We start from the raw sequence: 26449 nt of genomic DNA, 5'->3' as shown, positions 1-26449 counted from the left end.
GTAATCGGCCTCAAGAGGATCGGTAATATCACATAATATTTTATTCCGTACTGGCCTCATAGAGGGCTTGGTGAAGTTTTATATATATATATATATACACACACACACACACACATTACAAGAGATATCAAAATTAGACTCAAAATGAATTACATTTCCCAATCTCAAGATACCACCGGGGACATTTCCAACTTGAAAGAAACTGCCACCGACTAAGAATGTACAAGAACACGAACAACATTATCAAGAAAGGCTTAGAACAGTTCTCGCTTACAACATAAGGATTAATTATAAAGAAAAAGCTTACATCAAGTCATGCTAAGAAAGAAGGCTTCCCTATATATCTTTTTGAAGTGCTAACTACTTTTCCTGAGTTCTTACACTCATATGGTGATTGTCTTCACCTCCAAGGAATCTCCAAAATCAGTATAACAAGAAGTCAAAGGATACAGTGATGATCACGAAATTCTGTACGTTAAATTTTCACTAGATTCACCTTTGATTTAGCCTTGAATTGCTTGAGAGTTCTTAGAAAGTTTAGGAGCGTTTTGGAAAAGCTTAAAGCTAGTAAGATTCTCATAGAATGAAAGAGAGAGAAGTTACCCTACTTCTTATATCAGGTTCTAGAAATTTCACCGCCTCAAGTGCCAAACGGGTCGCCCCGCACCGGCCACTGCGCCCGGTGGGGCTGCTGGCACAATCTGATAAAATATAATCACCTCTTTATTTCCCATAACGTGTCGCCGGCCGAGTGGCTGCCCTTGAAGCCAAACTTATCAATTTTTCAACTTTATGGGGGGGGGGGGGGGAACGTGGAGTGTAACAATTGCTTTCATTTCAACTAAAAATTTTAGAGTCCAAAATACTAATTGTGCGTAACTCCATTACTTACCATGAAGATAATACCCCCCTAATAAGTAAATGCAATAGATTTTATTGAATATATTATTGTTGTTGCAAATAAATGCAATAGAAACACATAAAGATAAAAATTGAATACCAGGATCTTGATTTACCCTGTTAGAAGAAAAATAAAATGCTCTTGATAAATCTATATTTATTTATGTATCATCAACATCTTGTTATTATTATTTTTTATGTCCCTTCCCCAAAATCAAAATCCATGACATGGTCATGTTGGGCTCTTTTTTATTTATTTATTTATTTATTTATTTGCAAGCTTTTGTTGATGTGCTTTAATAATTACTATTTTTTTTGTTCTCCGATATTTTAATTACAATATCATAAATTTAAATTCTAGAGACTTTATTATTGTTCACTTGTGCCTTCTCTGTTTTATGTCACGTATGTCAAAAAATTAATCGTAATACCTAGTTTTAGGTATTAAAATTCATGGATATCCCGAGAATTAGTTGCTTGTACACAAGCTTTAACATGCCATATGCTCCTAGTTGCATTCTTCACATACTCTGGTGGATATTTCTGGACAAAGCTTAAAATTAAAAAAGATAAAAAAAGGTTGACCAAAAAAATATAATCCAGCATTGATTTAAAGGACTCAAAAGGAAAGAAAAAAACGAATTTAAGGGCAAAAATTGGAAAGACAAAAAAAAAAAAAGTACACATGGAAAAGTCAGTAGTTTGTAGTAGTTCCAACAACTAAAATCAGAAGAGTCCCGCACTCTCCCGCCCTCACTATTTTCGATGTACTATTTCTGTTCATCATATAAATATTTCTCCTTTTCTTTTTAATTCACATTAAATACCTACTAACAGATATTTGGATTTATCCAGATTTTGTTACCTATTATCTAATAATCCAAAATACATTTACATCAGCATTCAGTTGTATATAATTATTGAGATCAGATAAACATTTGGCCCAAAAATCTCGTTCGATCTGATTTTATTCTCCAAGATTTTTTCAGTTTGCATTCACTTGATCCACATTAAATCCATTTGGGGTTCACACATAATAAGAAAGTTTTTTTTTTTTTGGTAATTATTGGAGAAAAAGAATGGCGGGATCAGAGAAGAAGTCACTTGTTTTTGCTTATTATGTTACTGGTCATGGATTTGGCCACGCCACCCGTGTTGTTGAGGTACATTCTTTTTCTTTTGTTCAATTTGTTATGATTATTTGGTAATATTTTTGAACTGCATTGAAACCTTTGTTCATTTTTTCCTGTCAATGCAAGTTTATATACTCCCTCCGTCCAGTGTTTGACTGGGTATGTAGTTTACCAAAAAAAATAAAAATTGAAACATCGGAAGTTTAAAGTATAATTGTTTCTAAACATGGAAATGTATCATTCTTTGGGACAGACTAAAAAAAGTGCATCACATAAATTGGAACGGAAGGAATATTTGCTAATTGGGTGTTTTTTTAACTACATTTAGTAATGTTGGAATTAGCAACAATTGATAGTGTGTTCTAATTTACTGATCCAGTTTTATTCCTCTTAATTTGTTATAATTTGTTCAATGTGCTGGCATGAGTTTATATATCGCGTTGTGATTTGTGAACTTTGTAGATGGGTAGCATGCTTTTAAAAAACAATCTTTGGCAGCAGTTAAGATAATTGAAGCGATAGAGTTTGAGAAATGTGAATAAACTGAATGTGTTGAGGGCGATTATTTGCATACAACAACTACTACGCCTCAATTCCAAGCAAGTCGGGTTTACTTGCATAATGTGATCAAATCATTTTTAGGACTAAATTTACACGATGGTACTGCAAAGTCAGATCATGTATGTGAAGTTGGATGATGTTCTCAAAATTAATTGAAGACAAAGTTCCTTCCTTTATTGTCAGGGAATCTTGGTTGGCCTAATAAAAAAACATAAGCCACTAAAACTATACTTTAAACAGAATAAGCAACACTAAGTACTGTTTTGAAACAGAGATGTCTATAACATTGGTTGAGAAATTGTGTACATTTATTGGTATAGTACTTGTTAAAAATGTGAAAGACAAAAGGAGGGGTACACATATATGGAGCTCAAGAATCATTTTTTAAGAATGCATATCTGGTAACAAGTGGTGTGTCGGAGACTCGGAATACACTGAAAATAAGCTTAGATGTCAAATTCGATTTATTGCAATTTATTTTATATTGTTCTTCTCTAGGTATGGCCTAATGGCCAAAGAAATGAACTATGTTGGGAACCAAGGTTTTGAATCATCGTAGTGGCCAAACTAGGTTAATTTTTCCTGTCTGCCAAGTTTTGCTGCACAGAATTACCCAAAGATTAAGCCTTGGGAGAGCATAATCTTTTGTTCTTACTATTAAGGTGAATCTCAGAGACTTCCGTAAACTCATCTGGCGCTTGAAGCTAAAAGTGCTCTAGATTAGAGTGCATACTTCTCCAATAATGTAAAAGATAATACTGCTTAGCCTACCTAACATGCAAGATCTAAAAAGGTACCTTATTTTATTTTTCTTATATATAACATTAGATATTTGGCTTATATTATGAGATTTATTTTTGTGTCGTAGCTTTGTTTGTTGTATTTGCATGTACTTGATAGATATGTATTATTATTTCAATCAAGAGGTCTAATATTGTAAGCAATTACTTTTTCTGTTCCAATTTATTGGATTTTACTCGGCGCGGGGTTTAAGAAAGAGAGAAAGACTTTGAAACTTCTGGTCTTAGACATTCCATAACATTTGTGTGGATATAGGACTTTTAGAACTTGTGATTTAAAATATACCATAACATATATGTGGCTATAAAAGCTTCTCATTAAGAGTAAAATGGGAAGTTTAAAGTTAAATTGCTTTCAAATACAGAAATGTGTCCTTTTTGGAACGGCGTAATAAGGTAATGGTGTTATATAAATTGAACTAGATGGAGTAATTGTTCAGTGACCTCATCTGTTGGAAGGTTAAGGCCAGTTATCGTCACTTTTTTATTGGCTAATAATTGTTACTTAATAGTAGAGATCACACTGCATTCTGTTAACTTTTTGATAGTATTTCTTTTGTATGTGTCAAGTGTCCCACATTGGTTGAGAGATAGGTTGTTTGTCTCCTTGTATAGTCTTGGGCAATTCTTAGCTCATGAGCTAGCTATTCTGCTTGAATTAGGCTCAAGGACCATTTTTTAACATAGCATCAAAGCCAGACTCATCCATGTTATTGTGTTTCTCAATGTTGGGCCTCATGTTATGTTATCCACGCTTCAGTGGCTGGGATGAGCTTGCGGGGGTGTTAAATGTCCCACGTTGGTCTGAGGGAAGGGTTGTGTCTCCTTATTAGGTCTCAGGTAATTTTCAGCTCATTAACAATCTTTTTGGATTGAGTTAGGCCCAAAAACCATCTTTTAATGGTTTGGATTCTTTTGCTTTTTATTTTTGGTGAAGTCCGAAGATTTTTACTTATAAACAAACACCAAGACTGTGTCAAATACAAGTACAAAATGAGTATATGGTTTACCCACAGTCATCTGTCAACTTTTCTCAACAACCAATACAACAAGGTATCCTCTCTTAACACAAAAAGTACGAGTGAAATAAAGATCTTATATACTGCCTACATTACTCTTACTGTTTTGAAACAGTTGCCTATTTCTTTAATTCCTCATTATCCGGAAAGGACATCAGCAATGTTTTCCAAGCTACCTCCCTCTTGCTGTCAATCCTTGTGACACCTAAACATTGAGCACATAAGTGTCCACAACTGTGATGCTATCCTACAGTGCAGCAATAGATTATCTGTGTTCTCTTTGGACTTCTTAAATAAGGAGCACCATATCACAATTCCTCCTCTTTCTTAAATGTTAAGATGGCATCCTGCACCATACACCAAGCAATGTGCCTTCATTCCTAATTGATTTGGTTCTATAGACCATTTTGTAGGCCTCCTTTTTAACTTTTCCTTCGGACAACTTCGTGTAGCAGGATAACTATCGTGAAGGATTTAGCCTTGACCCTTCCATATCATCTTGTGTAGGATCTTTGCCTCTTCTACTTATGGAATTTAGTTGACTATCATTGAAATCATTTTGATGTACTAAGGAACTTAGTGTTCTGCACAACGTGATGGGACTAGATGACATAAGGAGTCGACACCTCTGCTATTTTCTTTGTTTCGTTGTACCATCATGTTTATGTTAAAGAAAAGAAAAAGAAAAGGAAAAGAGACCATCACATTTAGGTTTATTTTGTGGAACTTGGAAGCTTGCCTGCGATGATCATTAATTTGTAAGTACCAGCTCGTTTTGTTTACCAATATTCCCTAATTTCAATTTTTTTGTAATGCGAGGTTGTCCGTCATCTAATTCAAGAAGGACATGAAGTTCACGTGGTTACGGGTGCTCCTGACTATGTTTATACTACTGAGATACAATCACCTCGAATTTTTATCCGTAAGGTTAGTCCTCTTTGATAAGTTATCCGTAAAGGTTAGTTAGGTTAAGATAACTGAGCGTTGCATGGGGTGACTGTATGTTTTTGGTTCTTGTGAAAGAGGGGGGGGGGGGATCACAAATGCTTGTTCTCTATGAAATCAACTTTATTGGTATGCTAGTAATGCATGATTTCATCCTTTGCTGTCTGATTTGAAATAATCAACTTAGAGCTGCAGTGAATAGGGACTTCTACTGATGTTTTAATCCTGTGGAGAAGCAGAACAAAATTTTCCTTTCCAATTACATTATGTTTAAGGATGAATTTGTCTAAGGGTGATGATCTCAGCTTTTAAAGTTTTCTAGAGAAAAAAAGGGCAAATGGATGTATAGTTATTCAGCAAATGGTGTCAAGGTGCGGAAGCTGGAATTTTTTTCTTCTTTTAAGTGATTGATTTCAGTCTCCACTGGCAAGGGCAATGAATATACTTTAACATTTTCCGTCTAACTAGAAAGTCTGAGGCACTAGCATTTTGACCTTCCATCAAACCTTATGTACAAATCCCCTAATTTTACTAAGGATGAGATGTTAGTGTATCAGGTTCTGTTGGATTGTGTAGCTGTTCAAGCAGATGCTTTGACAGTTGACCGTCTTGCTTCACTGGAAAAGGTGGGCCACATAGTTTATGATGAGGCAAAAAGTTCTATTGCGGCAATTACTTAAGTATCTGATTTCTATTCATATCAGGCATTTTGATTGAGAGTGCTACTTGTTTTTATTTTAATCCAGTATATTCAGACAGCCGTACTACCCAGGGATTCGATCTTGGCCACAGAAGTGGAATGGTTGAAATCTATCAAGGCTGACTTAGTGGTAATATGTAACTGCGACATCTACTCTTCTTTTGTACTGCTAGTTTCAAAATCCCAACCATCGCTGTATTATTAGTACAAGCTAGCTAAGATCTATTTCTGCTTTATCCAGAAGTACTACTTGGTATTGCAGTGTCTTTAAGAGTGAAAGCATATGGCATTTCATGCTGGTGAAGTTTGCTGAAGGGAGAAAAATGCTTTTAGATGTCTGACAAAAAGCGAATTGATAAAAATCTAATAAAGTACTTACACTGACCAGTTGGATTAAACAGAAACATGAAAACATCATTATCAAAATCCGAGAACGTGTTTCTACCTTAAGAAACAAATAAATTTTAGATAAAAGTAAAATTTCCCATATGAAAAGAATTTTGTCTAATTTAAGATGGCATTATCTCTTAATCAAAAGTATCTGTGTTTTTCATTAATCTGAAAGGAGATATCATTGTTTGAACTGTAAGTAGGACTGGAAAATGCAGATAACCCACTAGGGGTTGAACTTGCATAATGAGAAGAGTCTAGATTCTGATTCGAGGGGAAATCTAATAAAGTGGGATCTTTAGTGTTACAAAATATAGTTGGTGAATTTCAATATTTGTCTATCAAAAGCTGTAAAACGTTTTAGAAACATTAATGTTGTTTCATCTGAGTGGACATATCCCAGAAATGTAATCTTGATAAGTGAAACCAACATAATTAGTGAAGTTCCTTTGACTTAAACAAATGTAAACCAAAGAGGAAATTGTCTGCCTATAGCTAAAGGGTCCAGTATATTTTGCTGCATTACATAGCATGTGCACTCCGACAAGATAGTGTCTTGTACACACAATCTATTTTGTTGGCTGTTCCCAAATATGTGGGATGCAATACTATCAAGACGCTAAAGGGTTACATTACTACTTCATATATTTTCTGTCAATTGTGTAACGATGTAAATACAATTATAAGAGCATAAACACATGCAGTATATGCTAATATAGATATCTGTATCTTAAATATTTTCATTTGTAATTGTAAGATATAGAGAAAATGGAGCAATCTCCTTGTGTCTTATTGCAAGAAGTAACAAGTATGTATACAAGTACATAGAGCCCTAACTATGGAAAGAATAAAAAAGGAGATCCTATAAATCTGTTGTGAATCCCTATAATTCTACTAGCTATGTACATTACATAAAAGTATGTCTACATTTATTATGTCTACATTCATTCTGTCTACATTCATTCTGTAACACTCCCCCTCAAGCTGGAGCATAAATATTGATCATGCCTAGCTTGTGACGAAGGTAATCAACTCGAATTTTATTCAAACGCCTTTGTGAATAAATCAGTTGGATGCTCTCCTGCCTGTGGATATTATGTTCTCCCGAATCTTCTCACAAATAAAATGGCAGTCAACCTCAATATGCTTAGTTCTTTCGTGATACACCGGATTTGACGCAATACGGAGGACAGCTTGATTGTCGCACCAGAGTTTTGCTGGTATTGGATGCTCCAATCCAATTTCAGTCAAAAGATGATATATCCATATAATCTCACACGTAGACTGAGATATAGCTATGTACTCAGATTGAGCACTGGATAGAGATACAACACTTTGCTTCTTACTTCTCCACGATACTAGGTTCCCTCCAACAAAGACACAATAGCATGTAGTAGATCTTCTATCAATTTTGGATCCAGCCGAATCAGCATCTGCAAAATACTCAATGCGAGTATGGTCGTGATTACTATATAATATGCCAAGTCCAGGAGCTCCTAACATAAAATCTGTTCGAAAGCTGACCAATGTTTGACCGTTAGTGCGGACATGAACATGCTAACAACACTTACCGCAAAAGCAATATCTGGACGAGTCACAGTGAGGTAGTTTAATTTTCCAACTAACCTCCTATATCTCTCTGGATCATCAAAAGGATCGCCATCATCTTTCATAAGATGCACATCAGGAACCATTGGAGTACTGCAGGGTTTAGCTGCCAACTTTCCAGTTTCTGCAAGCAAGTCAAGAATATACTTTCTCTGAGATAAAAGAATTCCCTTCTGGCTTCGATTTACTTCTACTCCCAAAAAGTATTTTAACATGCTCAAGTCCTTTGTATAAAACCTGGTGTGCAAGAAAGACTTAAGGGAAGAAATCCCCGCATAGTCACTTCTTGTGATAACAAGTTATCAACATATACTACAAGAAGAATAGTTCCAGTTGTTGATTGTCGATAATTGCCGATAGAAGACTGAATGATCACACTTGCTCATTTTTAGCTCAAACTCCTGAACTACCTCACTAAATTTGCCAAATCAAGCTCGAGGACTTTGCTTCAAGCCATACAAGGACTTCTTCAGATGACAGACTTTCTCATACTCCCCGTGAGCAATAAAATCGGGTGGTTGCTCCATATACACTTACTCCTGAAGATCACCCATGAAGGAGCACATTTTTGATATCCAACTGATGCAAAGGCCAATTCTCAGAAACAGCTAGAGAAATAAATAAGCGGAAAGAAATGAGTTTGGCAACCGGGGAGAGGGTATCAGAATAATCCACCCCATAAGTTTTAACATACTCTTTAGCCACAAGTCTAGCTTTAAGTCTTGCCACAGAACCATCTGGATTAACTTTAACTGTAAAGACCCACTTACATCCCACTGGTTTCTTTTCCTTGGGTAAATCCACCAAATCCCACGTGTGGTTATCCTCCAAGGCATGTATTTCCTCAAGCATTGCATCAGACCGTCCTGGATGATTCAAAGCTTCCTTCACCGTTTTAGGTAATAAGATGGAGTCTAGAGAAGCAATCATAGTTCTAGACGTAGAGGATAAGTGGTCATAGGAAACAAAATTAGCAATGGAATATGCGGATTTGCAAGTACGTGTATCTTTGCGAAGAGCAATAGGAAGGTCAAGGTCTTCTACTGGATCAGGCGGAGGTGGATCTGATGACGAAGGAACTGTTGCAGGACATTGTATCATTTGTCTCTAGTCTCCGCGAGTAAACTTGAACAGTTGGCGGTCTTGCTAACACAGTTGGAGCAAGTGCTGAAGGCATAATAGTCGATTATTGCTCAATAGAAGAACTAGGAGATGGATGAACATTTGGTTCTTTTGTCAAAGTACAGGTAACCTGATATACTAGCCACTCATCTTATTCCCCTGGGCATTAGAAATGGGAGGTGCATAGAATAATGGTGTAGTATCTGAAAATACCACATTAGTTGACACTAGATTTTTGCCAAGTTCAGTAGAATAACATCGAAACCCTTTCTGAAGGCGAGAATAGCCCAGGAAAACACACTTCAATGCTTTGGGATCCAACTTGGTAACAAATGGTCGAACATCTCGAACATAACATGTACATCCAAGCACCTTAGGTTCTACCGGAACAGTGACTTTTTGGAAAAAGAACATTGTAAGGTACATTACCACCAAACACAGTATATGGCATGCGATTAATCAAAAAACAAGCTGTAGAGACTGCATCAGCCCAAAATTGTTTAGGGACCTTCATTTGGAACAAAAGTGCGCGAGAGTCTCAAGTAGATGTCAATTCTTCCTCTCAGCAACTCCATTTTGAGAGGGTGTGTCAACACATGAATACTGATGTAGTATATCATGTTGTCTCATGTAGGACCGAAATAACTCTGACATGTATACTTTAGCTGTTATCACTTCTTAGAATACGCACGGAAGCATTGAATTGAATTTTGACTTCAGCACAGAAGGCAGAAAAGTGAGTAAACACTTCAGAACGACTTTTCATAAAGTAAATCCAAGTCATTCGAGAAAAATCATCTACAAAAGTGATAAAATACCTATGCCCGATTTTGGAAACAATAGGACATGGTCCCCAAACATCAGAATGAACTAACTCAAAAGCTGACTCAACTCGCTTATTAACCCTTGGACCTAATGAGATGTGATGGTGTTTTGCAATCGACATGACTCACATTACAATGAAGAAATATTCTGAAACTGAGAGCACAACCTCTTTAACAGAGGTAGAGAGGGATGTCCCATCGACAATGTGCTTCAAAAGGAGACACAACACTGGAACATGCAAAAGACTGGGGCTCCCATTCATCAAGAATATAGAGATCACCTGATAAATATCCTTTACCAAAAACCTGCTTCTTTGTAAGACCTAAGAATAAACAATGGTCGGGAAAAAAGGCGACACAACAATGAAGGTCTCTGGTGATTTTACTAACAGAAATCAGATTAAAGGCCAAGTTTAATAGACTTAATACATATGATGGGGTAATAGAGGAAGTTGGTTTATCAGTCCCATAACCAACACTGTTACAAGTTGATCCATCAGTTACAGTAACTGGAGAGGTTGTTTTGTGTGATCGAAAACTAGAAAAAATATTTGGATTACCTGTCATGTGATTTGTGGCACTTAAATCAATCACCCATTTATTTGAAGAGGTGATAAGACATGTTTTATTGACCCAGCAAAATCAGTAGCCGAAAAAGATTCCTTAATTGAGTTTTGATGAAGGAATTTTAGAAATTCATCTAAAACCAAGATTGTTGACTCGGAGATGTAGCCATAAGTCCACAAAATCAGTAAACAAAAGGGAACTTCAACAAACTGACCACAACCAAAACTTTACACAAATAAAGTTACCCCACGGAATATAGAATTAGAAGTTTGCCCAATGAACCAGAGAATAAGTGAGAATTAAACATAAAAGAGTTCCTACTAAGGGTGTTAATCGGGTCGGGCCACTAACAACCCGGTTCGACTCGGTTCAGCCTGGTTCGGTAAGGGGTGGGCGGGTTAGCTAGGGTAGGGGGTTGTGCCGGACAGGTTTGGGCCTTTTTTGGCTACCGGTGCACCGAAACCCTGCTAGCCCGCTAACCCTTCCAGCCCGGTCCATCCCGGTTTATGTTGTAATTTTTTTTTTGAAATTCTGACCGGTCAAAATAAAAAATGACCGTTGGGCAACGGCCATTTTTTGCACTTTTAGCCATTTCGGCCTATCCCCTTACTAAAATAGCCCCTCCACCCCCCAATAATTGATAAATTGCATTCTTAGCCTTTTAATAACTATAAATAGCCTCCTCTTCTTCATTTTTTTCGCAACTTGGTTTCTTCTTCTACTCTAATTCTCTCTCAATTCCCTTTTGATTATCGAATTGCTTATTGCTCTCAAGTTCTCAATTAATTAATATTTCAAGTTTTATCAATTATTTACGGTAGCCACTACAAAATTACAATTATCAAGTGAAGTGTGCTTACCATTTTTGTTAGGTTCAAGTTAAATCATGCCCCGTGCTTCTGAAGTGCGTTCACATATTTGGGAACACTTTGAGGTGGTAGAAGAAAATAATGAAGTTCGCAAAGTAGAGTGCTAGAACTGTGGTCGAGTCTTTAATGTTCATCGAAAATGGGAGGGCACAGCTGGTTTAAGGAGGCATATCAAGGGTTGTCTTGTGCGTCCTCCATGAATTCGTATTTAAGTTGATTTGAGACAATTTGGGTTATTTTGAATTTGTTAGACTTATTTAAGTTTAATGTGTTAGTTTATAAGACAAGTTAATTTGAAGTATTATTATGCAATGAAAATATGAAATGAAAGCCTTTGAAGTTTGATCCTTACATTTTTGTCTTATTAAATAATTTTATGTAGCCACTTAATTTCAATTTTCAAATTTTAAAATTCAAATTTCAAATTTAAAACTTTAAATTTTAAAGTTTAAAAGTTTAATTTTATACCTTAAAATACTTAATTTATTACTTAAAAGTTTGCAAACACTTAAGCAACAATTACATTGAACAAGGAAACATAATACACTAAAAAAAAATAAAAAATAACCCGGCCCGGTCCAGACCTGATGAGCCCGAACCCGAACGGGCCCACCAAAACCCGAAATATCCTAGCCCACTACCAGCCCGGAATTCCAGCCCACTAACCAGCCCGCCCCACTAACCGGACGGGCTGTTTTTTCCCATGTCCAGCCCGTCCGGTAAACACTCATAGTTCCAATTGATATAATTGAAAAGTTCCACCAAGAATTTGCTCAACTAGAACACTCAAAGTATCAAAATAATGGAAGAGGAACCAGTAAAATTCCACTAAAAAGATACCCCAACAAATATCCAAAATATCAAGTAACAGAATCTCCTCTAGCCCAATCACCAGAATGATCTTCACTTGAATAAAGCTCAACAAGCCAAAGATTTACAGAGGAGAATTTTACCAAGAATATGGAGCCCTTAGATAGTAATCAGACACCAAATCAGCAAATGTAAAGTCAAAAAAAAGAAGATGATTTTGACCAAAGAAAACAAAATTGACAAAACCTGAAATGCTTTGAAATCTATCCAACCGAAGCCTGATGAACAAGAAACCACAAAATTCTGATCGAAAATATCAAGCCAACATCACAAATAAAATCTCGAACTAATCCCCTCGTACCAGACCTGGTCTATGACTTTCGGCGAACTTTCTGAAGCAACGTCGGCGAATTAAATGTATTTGCTCTGATACCATGTAAACTATAGAGAAAATGGAGCAATCTCCTTGTGTATTATTTTAAGAAGTAACAAGTATATATACAAGTACATAGAGCCCTAACTATAGAAAGAATAAAAAAGGAGATCCTATGAATTTGCTGTGAATCCCTATAATTCTGCTAGCTATGTACATTACATAAAAGTATGTCTACATTCATTCTGTAACAGTAATACATAGGTGTATTTATGGAATCATTTGTGCTTCACCTTTCCCTTGTTCTTTTCCCCGTGCTTCTCCTATTTACGCCTCTTCTTCTTATCAATTGTAACCTTATAAAAAGGCAAAATATGTGGGCATATTTGAGTGCCAAGAACATGCAGAGGACAAGAGTGTCCAGTAGTTAAAATCTGAACGAATTTTAAATATGAAATAGACACCTTTAGCTGTCAAACATGTGGCTCTTTGGATACTACGTACAACATGAGTACGAAGGCCTTACAAGGCTTATGCTTCATAAATAAATAAAGAAAAGAGTTGCACTGCATTTGTGTGTTGGCTAGTTAATAAGGCTATAGGTTCTTGCTGGATATAATTCTACTGAAGTGCCTAAACTTCTTATTTTTCACTGGTAGATCTCAGATGTAGTTCCTGTTGCATGCCGAGCAGCTGCCGATGCTGGAATTCGTGCAGTTTGTTGCACAAACTTTAGGTAACACAGAGAATTGATGTTCACTCATGATGTTGAGTTTAGGTTTTGTCCATTGTGTTATATACTTAACTATCACATGGATTCTGGGACTGTGCGGATGTCTTTGCTTAATATTGTGCATCAAGGGTAGGGTAGTTTTTGTCATAAACCCCTTTATAAAGACTTTTATCAAATAGACTTCATTGAAGTTAAACTATGTCAGGTTGAGCCTTGAGGCCAAAAGAGGTGATTTTGAGGCTTTTTAAGTAGCAGTTACTTGTTTCCTCTGTAGACATTTATGAATATTTCTGGCAATTTTTACCTTGTTCATCAATTGAGAACTATTGTCCAGTTCGTACTCATGTCTGCCAAAATTTTAGAGTTCTTGTTCCTGCTATGAGTCCATCTGCTACTTAGCATGTTTAACTCTGAGAGAGAGAACAAGAGTACGAGCATGTTGCTCTTTTGATGACTGAATGTGCTTTTCGTAGTGTCTTGAAATACATACTGCATTAAGATTCTGATATCACATTATCATCTTTTCCGCTGACGATTATTTTAGTGTCACCGATTTAACGAACTTTAAGTGATTACCTTCTTTTTTCATGACCAGTTCATTATTGGCCCATATTTTTCTTGCCTTTTCAACTCTCCAGTTATATCTTTGGATTAACATGTTAGGTGACTTTATTGTGTGGTTATGAAAAATTCCAGTAGTTAAGTAATCAATACTAGGACCTCTCTGTAAAATGGGTAGCTGAATCTACTTTCTCCTTTTATGAGCTCATTGGTCATTACTTTAGGAAATTAGAGTACCACATATTCTAGGTTTTTCTGCATCTGTTATCTGTTATTTTGAAAGGTGAAAAAAGGAATACTGTTTCATCGTCCTTTATAATTTCTTTTATCGTCTAGGATACATGAGGTTATCATATTGTTTGAAAATGCAAAATTACCATCATATAAACAGATGGGAAGATGTTAATTTGTTTCGCTCTCCATTGTTCAAAACTTTGGCAGTTGGGATTTCATCTATGCTGATTATGTCATGGCTGCTGGATATCACAATCGTTCCATAATTTGGCAGGTGATTACTAATCTTCAATAGATATATGTATTCCACGAATGGGTTCTACCCTTTCTTTTCTACCCAAAATACTCTGAAAGTTAATTTCAAAAATTCCATCAAAACAGTCAGGTGGGTTATTGAAGCCACTATATATGTATCCATTTAAAGTGTCTTGCATTTAGTACTAACATCTTGTGAAGTTTTAATCAAAAATTGTAGATTTCTTTATTTGGACTTTCAGAAATTTTAGTGTATTATTTCTCATTCTATCCTTAGCCGAGGGTCTACCGGAAACAACCTCTCTACCTTTTGAAGGTAGGGGTAAGGTCTGCGTACACATTACCCTCCCCAGACCCCACTTGTGGGAGTACACTGGGTTTGTTGTTGTTGTTGTTGTTGTATTTCTCATTCTAACACTGATCTCTCTGACATCATAGACACTTCTTTGCTCATTTTAAATTGTTTTTTATGTTTACATTGTCTTTACAATCCATGGTAGGCCATGTTTTAGGCATCTGGCAAGGGAGAAATAGATCTTACTTAAGAATTGTGAAGGTTGTATATACTATTATTTTTGGAATGGTGTCAAGCCCAAAACGGAAAGACAATCATATAAACTGGGATGGAGGGAATACTTACTAAATTTTATCAAGACCTTCTATGGACTGGACCTGCTAACGATGGAATTTTATTAACGAGTTGCATCCGATTGCTGCGATGCCCCAAACTTTTTATTTAAGCACTTGTAAAATAATCAAAGCAGGTGTTTTGTTTGTACTCCCTGCTCTAATGTCCTGCTCAAACAAAAGCAATCATTCTTCTATTTCTGTCTGTGTACTTTGCTGTGGGTCATATCATATTGGCACATATTCTCATTTCATACTTCTAAGTCTATCTTTGATCGGACTGCCATTGGAAAATCCAACATCAATGCGATCTGATGAATGATGATAATCCAGATAGCAGAGGATTATTCTCACTGTGAGTTTGTAATTCGTCTGCCAGGATACTGCCCAAGTATGTAATTTCCGTGTCTCAACTATATTCATCTTGATTTTACCCTGTTTCCGTATCTCATTTTCAGCTTTGCTTTGGTTTTATAGTCAATATTCAACATTTTAAATAGATGTGCTGTTCTCAATATAGTAATTTTGGATTGTTATTTTCCATTTCTCATAGAGCTATTTTGATTGTTTACGAAAAATTACACTCCTTGCAGTGCCCGCTTTCCGTGATGTAATTGATGTTCCCCTTGTTGTGAGAAGGTTACACAAAACTCGAGAACAGGTGACTGGCAATCCTAAGTCATCCTCCTGACATGTTCTGATTTTTGATGTGATTAATATTTTATTGTGATACAGGTTCGGAAAGAGCTTGGAATTCTAGACAGCCAAAAAGTCCTTATTTATAACTTTGGTGGACAGGTAGATGCCACATTTTAAAGATGTAATGCTAAATTTCGTGTGATATATTTTCTTGCCAGAGACTACTCTCAAGTTTCTCAACCTAGCAACTCAAGCTTTATTTATTTATTTATTTTAGTAACAACTCAAGCTTTATTTTTCTATCAGTTAATACTTGGAAGATTGGTTTTGATACCTTTGAATTATAGTTTTCACATTAGATCTTGTTGTCATTTCATGATCAAGCGGTGGTGGTATAGTCTAATTAATATATCTAGCATTTGATTATGGGAATAAGTGAGTGGAATATAAGGTATTTCTATTGAGAAAAATGCACCTGGAGGTTCAGTAACATATAAAGGTATTTTTAGTAGATGTCGCATGATTTTTCTTGTGCACTTAATAACAACTTTATATGCATTTTAACTTGCAGCCTGCTGGATGGAAGCTGAAAAAGGAATATCTACCTGAAGGATGGATATGCTTGGTTAGTTTTATAATCTTCTGTTCAGTTTCTACTTTGCTCATTCTAGTTGCATTTGACATCTGCTAGCGCTTCACGCAAAAATATGGCCTTTGTTGCTGGTAAAGGTCTGTGGTGCTTCTGAAGATCAGGAGGTGCCTTCCAACTTTGTAAAACTCCCTAAAGACTTTTACACTCCTGATGCTATTGCAGCTTCAGACGTCATGCTTGGTACGGTATCTTAAAGCTCTATAAGATTGAAAACATTATTCTCAGCGTATGACTACACTTAAAATCAAGCATGTACTTTCTTTCAGGTAAAATCGGATATGGCACAACAAGTGAAGCCTTGGCATACAAGGTGCCACTTGTCTTTGTACGCAGAGATTATTTTAATGAGGAACCGTTTCTGAGGAATATGATTGAGGTTTGTGGCATTGGCTATTTCTTTGTTATTGATATACCTCTGATTTACTCAAAATACGATTATAAAGCTCATGTGTGAATATGCAACACAGCATTACCAAGCTGGTGTAGAGATGATTAGGAGGGATTTGCTCACTGGACGCTGGGCTCCCTATATTCAACGCGCTGTTGCACTGAAACCATCCTATGATGGAGGAGTCAATGGCGGCGAGGTACCTTTGCTTTCTGAATGATTATTCTCGAAACACAGGGCATGTGATGAAAACAGCTCTTTTTAGACTATAGTTAGTAAATATTGATAGAAAAACACTTGAGTAACCATGTTATAAAAAACCAATGAAGCGAGCTTCCATAAATGCTGGATATAATAAAAACAAAATCTATTAGAAGAAACCAGTACCAGCATACTCTTCAACGATGGATGTCAGTCCCCTAAAAGCATCTGAGTGTTCTTGCTATGAACTTAAACCGGGGAGTATTTATTTCTGTCCATTTCATGGTGTAGCTTTATAACCACTAAAACAGGTAGGCGCCATATTTAAAATCATTGTCAAATAACTCAGAAAACATTACTTGGATACTTCAATCAAATGTTGATGATGATTCATAAATGCTACATTTTTTTCATTTACTTAATAACAAGAGAGAGATAGCCTAGTGGTGAGGATTCTCCACCTCCAAGTAAGCTGGGGTTCGAGTCACCAATGGAGCGAAGCGGGAAACAATCATTGTCGAGCTCCTGGGTAGGGGTTTGGGGGAGCTGAGGTTTACCATATTAAAAAAAGAAAACATTTATCTATATGCTTGATTTAGAAGCCAAATGCAAGTTCGCAAAGGTTTACGATATAAAAAAAACATTTATCTATATGCTTGATAGCGCTCTTCAAAAGCCAAAGGCAAGTTCACAAGAGATACCTAAAAATCAAAGCTGATGTGTCAACTGTGAAAATAACCTCGCATTGTTCTGTTAGTTTTTTCAATTTGTTTTTCCAATATGTTTTCTGATGAATGTAAGGGAACTAACTATACAAAAAATATTACAACTGCACCTGACATCCATGTTTGTATTCTTAGTTGAATTATTATGTACTTCCTGAAAGATACAGATTATGCTCGAATATGCATGTCTATTAGTTTATGTAAGCACTGTAAATTATGAATGACATATTGGAATAAGCACTGTACATATTGAATGACGGATTATGCTCGAATACGCATGTCAGGTAGGACCTAGTTTCTTGATCAGCAGAACATAGTTTTTGTAGTTCAGGAGATACATTGGGCACCATCAAGTTACTTAAAAGATGTTAGGCAAAAGTTTCACATTGCAGCCCTTTGTAAAGATATTCTCTGAGAAAACTTTTGCTTCTTTTGTGTCATGTCTTAAACCCTAATAGCTGTTAAAGGGTCACCAGCTATTGTCCCTTAGTTCGTTGCACAGTTTTCATCTCTAAGATTTCTAAGTCCCCAGGAAAATGCTTGGAAATCTCCACTTCACGTCTCTCGGAAGCTCATATAGAGCAGATAGCTGGATATTAGCCTTTTTGCATTGTCCCTAGAAGTTGCATAAGCATAGATTATACCTGAATTCTATTGAAAGAGTAAAATAACATATTTTTCAAAAAAAAGATTAAAAAAATAAAAAGAAGGCATATTTCTTCGAGTTCAGTGTATATTCTTATCCAGAAAAGTTTCCTTTTTCCTAATGGAATTGTTCAACTTTGTGGTTCTAAAGAAATAATATTATCTTGTTATTTGATTCTTCTTCATCTATTGCCTCATGGATCTTAGGTGGCTGCTAGACTACTACAAGATACAGCTTTGGGACAATATCACGCTTCACATGGGGTAAGATTCATCGAAATTCATCTTCTTAAGATGTGCTCAACTTTTGGGCGCCACCACGCTATCAATTTTTGTTCGAACCGACCATAAGGTTTGGGTTTGACTCACCAAACGAGCAAAGGCGGTAAAGAGCCACTATTGGGTTCCCGGTGGGGGGGTTTGCGCGTGGGGTTTTACCAAATCAAAAGATGATGTTGGGTATCTTGTTCTGGCATATATGAACTTCCGCAGCTGCTTAATAATTTATTGAACTTTAAAGAATTACGTTAATTTTACTAAGTAAAATCAACTCTATCATATGATATTTAGTAACTTGGAGTACATATGAAAAAATATTGATTATTGAGATTGGAAAATGCATAATAGTGAACTGATGTTAGGTCTGCTTATTGGATATAAACAGGATACTCCACGAAATCTGCATAACAATATCATTTGCTTTACTGATAACTTGTATATGTAACTTTCATTTCAGCTTAGTGGAGCGCGGAGGCTGGGAGACGCTATAGTCCTTGGCTATCAGCTTCAAAGGATTATAGGGAAAGATATAGCTATCCCTGCATGGTATTCGCTTGCACAAAATGAACTTAGTTCACGTACTCAATTGCCAAATAAGGAAGTTGTTGATAATAGCGGTCTTACAAAAGAGTAAATTCTTTAATTCCTACCTTCTTGTCTTTATATATAGTCTATTATGTCCTACAGCTACTTTTAGGCATGCTTCTTATCAAATATTCGCCTAAATTACTTTGCAGAAATGATTACTTTGCAATTCTTCATGGAGATCATCAAGGACTCCCAGATACACTTGGTTTCTTGAAGAGCTTGGCTGAAATACAGTCCTCATGTAGTCCTCAATATAATAACAAGTTCCAAACACGCGAACATCTGGCTGCTGCTGCAATGTTCAACTGGGAGGTATATCTCTTTCACTCATTCAGTGTAGAATCTTTTTTCCTTCATGGATTCACAGGTTTCTCCGCAGTATGTGGTTTATAAATCTGATTATAATATATAAGATTAATAAGAAGGAAATCTTCACATGATTAACATTTTGAAATAACTCAACGAGAAAGGGGAGAAAACTGCTGAAGGAAATTTTTTCCAACTGTTCATCCGTATGAATTGCAGGTCTTCACAACTTGTGATATTGATTCATTTACCACAGTAATCATTTGTCTTGTAACGGTACTTATGTGTAAAGGTGCAATCAAACTCGAGAAGACTTACAGAATTACCAGATTTCAGGCTAGTCTATTGGGAAATGTGCCCAGCTTATACATGTGTTAGAACTTAGAACCTTGAACGGGAGATAGCATTGTTTTTTTGTTTGTTAATGGAGGTCTGCATCACCATGTTATTTCGAATTGAGAGGCTAGCCTCTAGATTCTCTTGTTGCATGTCTTGAGAACGGGAAATATGACAATATCTGGTAATGTAGGAAGAGATTTTTGTTTCAAGAGCACCGGGAAGATTGGACGTAATGGGAGGAATTGCTGACTATTCTGGTAGTTTAGTTCTACAGGTAAAGTTCCCTTTTCCTAGTTATATTTTCCATGTTTATGCTTGGGGAGTATTTGTGCTGGTCTTATGTTGTGACTTGTTGAATGCATGCCTTGCCTCCTATAAAAGCTCAAACTCTTTTACCCATTCATATTTTAATATCTTCACCTACTTCCTCACTAGTGAGCTGCATTGTATTTTCTTGTTCAATGTGGTCAAATATTCAAATAATTGATGTTTGCCTGAGCTAGAACATTCTGGTTCCTTTCGACACTGTTAAAGTGTGTTTTCCTCATATAAAATGTGTCTCAATATAGGAAGTATTTTTTAGGCATCATTGTCATGTTAGATCATGCTGTCTATTAACGATATGTTGTCAACATTTTCTTCCATAGATGCCCACCCGGGAGGCATGCCATGTCGCAATCCAGAGAAATCATCCGAGCAAGCAAAAATTGTGGAAACATGCTAAGGCTAGGCAGCCCGAGGAAGGGCCTACTGGTGTTCTTCAAATTGTATGAATCATCGACTCTTTCGATATTTGCACTGCATGAGATATATTGTGTTATTAGGAAAATACAACCATCCTAATTCCTTAATTGATTGTTTTAAATGCTGTGGCTGCGACTGCTAGACAATGGTCTATTAAATAATTGCAAAAACATAGCTCTGCCATCAGGAGGAAGCAATTTGTTTTTCTCAGGTTTAAGTTGGAAAATAGTTTTCATGTTTCGGCCATGATGAGATATTTTTCATTTATGCATGATATTAAATTGGTAATTTCTATGCTTTATGCCCGCCAATCTCTTGACACCCTATAAGTGTAAGGCCAGTGTTCACAAATGTTCATCAGTTGGCAATTGGTGTAAATATTGTGGAGTAATGCTATATGTTTCTAACATATGGCATATTTGAAGATAGGTTCTAAGTAGCTCTGGCATAGACTATTACATTGACTACTTTCAGTTTTTGGCACGCATCGGGACATCCAACACAGGTAAGACAAGTTTGTATCAAGGAAAATAAAGAGGATGGTAACATATGACAGAGATATGAATTTTACATTTATCTAGGCACGTCACTAGGATTAGGGGTTATTTGGCCTTCTATCTATTGTTTTGTTCATCAAACTTGAGACTAAACTCATGTTTTTTTACCCGAGTCACCTGACATGCCAGAAAAACATAGAATCTTGCAACCAGACGTTATTCTGAAATGTGACTTTCAATGGTCAAACACTAAATGTGATCAAATGTGACTTTCACATGATCCATGGTTTCCAGTGCATTCATGTATGGTGACAGTTAGCTGTCTTCCCTTTGTTGGGAAAGATTTATATATACATTCTCTTCAAAGTCATTTTAGTTTAACAGACACTGTTTCATGTCTTCTTAGGCACTACAATTTTTAAGGTTAAAGAAGTAGTATTGCTGCTGTGCTTTTAACATTTTGGCCCCCTCACCAAAGGAGAACTTCCCATATTGATAGTCTGATATCTGCGTAACATTTCTTCACCAATGATGCTAAAATGTGTAAATTTGTGTCAATCTTATACATCACATTTGTATGAAGTTTGTCGAAATCTCCGTATTAGAGTTATGTGTGGTTTCCACATTGCTGCTGTTGAGCTACTTACCTGTTTGCCCCAGCATTATCTTTCTCTTTAGTACAATAACATATAAATTTCGGATGTTAATCCATGTAACATTAATTCATGTATATCCTCAAGCCAACTGTCAGTGTCTCTATTACTCGTGCAAGAAGCTTGTGTTGCTTCAAGTCTAGATACTGAAAAGGAAGCATCTAGTTTCTTTTCTTTCGATAACTTGAAATTATCACTCTTTTGTTCTTTTTTCTTTCCTTTTGTCCTTTTTTGATGCTCTGAGCGAAAATGAGGAGGTATATGAATGGGTATAACTTAAATACGCATTTGGGAAGTCAAAAGGTTTCTGTTCATTAACGTACATATCCGGGAAGCAAGGGAAGCTTGTTTAACTCAGGAAAACCTGCAAAAGAGAGGAATTATTCTAAGTAACAGATGCTATATATATGGAGGAGATTTAGAAAACGGTTGATCATCTCTTGTTTCATTGCAAGTGGCAAGTCAATGGTAGGAGCTCTTTCTAAATATGTATGGAGTTAGAAGGGTAATGCCCCCAAATGTGAAACTGTTTTGAACCTGTATTTCCGGTACACAAGAAGTGTTATGGAAAATTTGGAACACTATATGGATTTTCTAGAGGAGTCAGGTGATAAGTAGGAAGGAGATCTGTTTGTGTTAGTAGCTGGCCCGTTGTATTTGTACCATCTTGGTACCTTTATTAATAATATATTACCTTATAAAAAATACTATCTGCGACAAAAACTCGAGCAAGCAAATTTTCTTAGCTCGCTAGCATTTTAACCTCTTTCGTGGTACTTTTAACACCATTTGCCTGCTACAACATCTAATTGTCTATTTAGCTCATGAAAGTTTGTGACTTACTGTTGATGAATCCAAATCCAGGTATCATTTGGCTCAGAATTAGGTAATCGTGGACCAACTTTTGATATGGACCTTTCTGATTTTGTGGAGGATGGGCAGCCAATTACATATGAGAAAGCATACAATTATTTTGCCCGAGACCCGGCCCAGAAGCAAGTGAACTCTTGTATTTTCATTCTTTCGCTTTTAATTAGATGGTACCAGCTCTTAAATATGAAGCATCCTTTGTAGGTGGGCAGCATATGTTGCTGGGACGATTCTGGTACTGATGACTGAATTAGGCATCCGTTTTGAGGATAGTATTAGCATTCTGGTAAGCCTTTCAGGTGTTCACAGCTTCTGCAAATTTTTATTTTAAGTCTTCTACAGATTGCAGTTATCTGTTTGAATGAAACTAAGAATGTGCACTAGTTGTTCTATGAAGCATGTTTCCAGTGATGAAAAAGGAAATGGTTACTGTCTTCTAATGAGCTGTTTTTAGAAATTCATTGTATGATGTAGGCCACTAGGATTTGCAAATAAAATAAGAATGGCCAAATGTGAAGCTAATTCCTTACATCTAGATAGGGTGACTATTTTGTACGGAGCCAAATTATTTTCCAAATTAAAGTTACTGTAATCAGTTTACAGACATGTGATACTTCATTCCATCAGCATTAACAAACTTTCTGGATAGGGCCATTTTCTGTTCCAGTCACAAGTTAAATGGATGTAAAAATTACCTTTTCTGTTTTAACATTTCATGTAGGCTTCTGTGGTTTATCTTAACGCTTCCACTCATGTCAGACATAAACTAATAAGGTCTATTCATACAGCTTTACTAGCCTCTTTCCTGTCTTTTCTGGTTCATCTAACTAAAGTTTTTTGAAATATCAATTACCTGTTAACACAGGTAAGTTCTGGTGTTCCGGAGGGCAAAGGTGTATCATCTTCTGCTGCTATAGAAGTTGCCAGTATGACTGCTGTTGCCGCTGCTCATGGTACTACATTTATCTGCAGAATACCCTGCTCCACCACAACAACAAATATTTCCTTTTTAATGATTCTGAATTTGTATCCACAAACTACACCATTATCTCAAATACACTTAAATGTCTGTCACATCCTTTATGATTTTTCAGTAGTCACTTTGGGAATTTGATGATCTCTGTCTCCTACAACTTTTATCCATTTTGTTTCACATGCCTATATTGCCAAGTTGTTTAGATTGATGCTAAATTTGAACAATGCGCGGGCAGTTAGCAAAATTCTTGCAGTCCGTTATTCTGATTCCCAAATTTGTGTAAAAGATCCCAACTTTGAAAGATCTGGCTGATTTAAGTTGGAATCAATGAATAATTTCTGGTTCTTTTTTTAATGTTAAATGAATACTGAATTGCACAAATTTCTTTCCATTTTGCAGGATTGAACATTGACCCCCGACATCTAGCTCTACTTTGCCAAAAGGCACGTTGTGTTTATACTTATCTCATCTTGTTCTTCCAAATTTTTCGTTCTGATTTTTCAACTGGTAAAACTTACCCTCCATCTCAAGTTTTATTCTCTTCAATAGGTGGAGAATCATATTGTTGGAGCTCCCTGTGGGGTGATGGATCAGATGGCTTCTACATGTGGAGAGGCCGACAAGCTTCTCGCGATGGTGTGTCAGGTAAGCAGCAACTCTTTATGCTAGGCGTTACATTGTTACTGGGACCAACCGCGATGTCAGAATTAGCACTCACTTCTTCTTTTAGCCCGCTGAGGTGCTAGGACTTGTTGATATACCACCCACCATCCGATTTTGGGGAATTGATTCTGGAATACGACACAGGTAAAACTTCCCACTGGGTATTTCCTTTTAACCGTCTTTTATCTCCATCAAATTTGTTTTCAATCTAAAGTGAAGCATTACCGTCAGTTCATGCCATATTTAAAAGTTTCCATGGAATTTATTTAATGGAGAAAGTTCTAAAATAGACGAATTCAAGAATGTTTTCCACTGAGTTGATCAAGAATACTTTTGCTTTTTCTCAACTTTGGAGGAAGAACAAAAATATATCCAAATGTAGGTTCAGTTTACATGTTTTCATGTGCTCCAGTTATCTTATTATCTTGCTGTTGTTACTGCTTTCTTTTTGCTTCTCCCCTACCGTATTTCTTTTTGAAAACTGCTGTGATTTTGCTTTCCTTGAGCCGAGGGTCTATCGGAAACAGCCTCTCTACCTTCACAAGGTAGGTGTAAGGCTGCATACACACTACCCTCCCCGGACCCTACTCGTGTGATTACACTGGATATGTTATTATTGTTGTTGTAGGATCAGTTCACAATAGGTCCCAATGTTTTTTCAAGTTTACCATGTATCTTTCAAGATTGAAAAACGCTGACTGCAGTGTCCATCAGGAGGTGCAAAACTAAAAATCACGCTTTCCCTTCAATTATCTGGAGCGCGGTCCAGTTTCTCCGCCTAATGAATAACTGATTTCTACCAAATTAGGATATACGTTTTGGCCTTATGTCTACATTCTTTCCTTCCAGTACTTATGAGAGTTTGCTGCAGTGTTGGTGGTTCAGACTACAAATCTGTGAGAGTTGGTGCCTTTATAGGGAGGAAGATAATAAAGTCCACTGCGTCGGTAGAGTTACGCTCTTCCTTGTCAAACATTTCCTCTGCCCAGCAAATCAATGAGTTCAACCCTGATGAAGCTGATGAGAATAGCAAGGATCTACTTGAAACGGAAGCGTCTCTGGATTACCTGTGCAATCTCTCACCTCATAGGTTTGTTATGCATATGTAGTTTTTATTTCCGTCTTTTATTCTCCTATTTTGCTTACTATGGTTAACATATTTTCTAATTTCAGATATGAGGCGTCTTATGCAACTAGACTTCCGGAATCTTTATCTGGCCAGGAATTTGTGGAGAAGTATCTCGATCATGATGATTCTGTAACAACAATTGATAAGGAGCGCAATTATGCTGTGAGAGCACCAACTAGGCATCCCATCTATGAGAATTTCCGAGTCAAGGTCCATAATTTGAATTTCCTTTTCAAATCATCTTTGTCTGAATAAGAAGGTTTCTGGTCCTTTACGTCAGATTTCACTTTTTATCTCCTGTTGTTATTAGATTGCTCGTATTCATTGACATGTGTATCAATTGCTATCAGGCTTTTAAAGCATTATTATCAGCTGCACCTTCCAATGATCAACTATCTGCTCTTGGAGAGTTGATGTATCAGGTATATGCTATACTGCTTCTTTTTGTCTCAATCTGAATACCTGTATAGAAGTTTTCTGACCAAGTGTTTCTCATATTGCAGTGTCATTTCAGTTACAGCGCTTGTGGGCTTGGGTCAAATGGTACAGATAGGTTGGTTAGCTTGGTACAAGAAATGCAGCACTCTGAAGGCGGGACTTTGTTTGGGGCAAAGATTACTGGTGGAGGTTCTGGTGGAACAGTTTGTGTTATTGGGAGGAACTGTTTAAGAAGCAATGAACAACTTATTGAGGTACCTTTCTACAGCTTTATTATTGTTATACAATCCCTCTTTGCTCTTTTATAGTTCAAAATCTTTCTTTTTTTGGCATTAACGTTAATCTTTCTATCTGCAGATTCAACGAAGATACAAAGCTGCCACTGGATTCTTGCCATACATGTTTGAAGGCTCTTCGCCTGGAGCAGCAAAATTTGGTCATCTTCAAATACGCCTTCGATCCTCTATTAAAGATTAGTGTGATTAAGAGCAGATGTAGTTAGTAGTTGAAAACTAGACAAAAGGAATGGATATTAAAAGCAAATTGCACGAGTTTTGACACTGGAATTTTTACACATCACAAATCATTTCTTTCTTTAGAAACAATAATTGTTTTTGAGTGTTGATCATAAAGTATATTTATTCAAGTTAATCTTATTCTTGTGCAGAAGCCATCTTACAACAGAA

The 26449-nt window shown here is 36.4% G+C and overlaps 1 protein-coding gene across 1 annotated transcript; it reads left to right on the top strand.

The window, feature by feature from the left end:
• The first annotated feature begins 1615 nt into the window (after positions 1-1615).
• Positions 1616-26414, top strand: LOC104091005 (L-arabinokinase-like). The gene is made up of 30 exons (XM_009596246.4): positions 1616-1667; positions 1979-2063; positions 5233-5340; positions 5916-5984; positions 6105-6188; positions 13281-13357; positions 14357-14423; positions 15365-15422; positions 15625-15692; positions 15767-15829; positions 16242-16295; positions 16400-16502; positions 16589-16698; positions 16790-16909; positions 18489-18545; positions 19018-19190; positions 19298-19460; positions 19984-20067; positions 20441-20560; positions 22552-22682; positions 22762-22843; positions 23423-23510; positions 23933-23976; positions 24083-24178; positions 24264-24340; positions 25068-25286; positions 25370-25535; positions 25676-25747; positions 25829-26017; positions 26121-26414. The coding sequence occupies exons 2-30, from the start codon at positions 1980-1982 to the stop codon at positions 26238-26240; spliced, it is 2946 nt and encodes a 981-aa protein (XP_009594541.1). The 5' UTR covers positions 1616-1667; position 1979; the 3' UTR covers positions 26241-26414.
• Positions 26415-26449: the final 35 nt, after the last annotated feature.

The sequence above is a fragment of the Nicotiana tomentosiformis genome, chromosome 11, assembly GCF_000390325.3.
Source record: "Nicotiana tomentosiformis chromosome 11, ASM39032v3, whole genome shotgun sequence".
Taxonomy (NCBI): domain Eukaryota; kingdom Viridiplantae; phylum Streptophyta; class Magnoliopsida; order Solanales; family Solanaceae; genus Nicotiana; species Nicotiana tomentosiformis.
This window is presented reverse-complemented; position numbering and strand designations above follow the sequence as displayed.

Coding starts and splice junctions, on each gene's coding strand:
- LOC104091005 (XM_009596246.4), top strand. CDS start 1,980: ATGGCGGGATCAGAGAAGAAGTCACTTGTTTTTGCTTATTATGTTACT. Junction 6,189..13,280: donor CTATCAAGGCTGACTTAGTG/GTAATATGTAAC, acceptor TTTCACTGGTAG/ATCTCAGATGTAGTTCCTGT. Junction 24,341..25,067: donor GATTCTGGAATACGACACAG/GTAAAACTTCCC, acceptor AGTTTGCTGCAG/TGTTGGTGGTTCAGACTACA.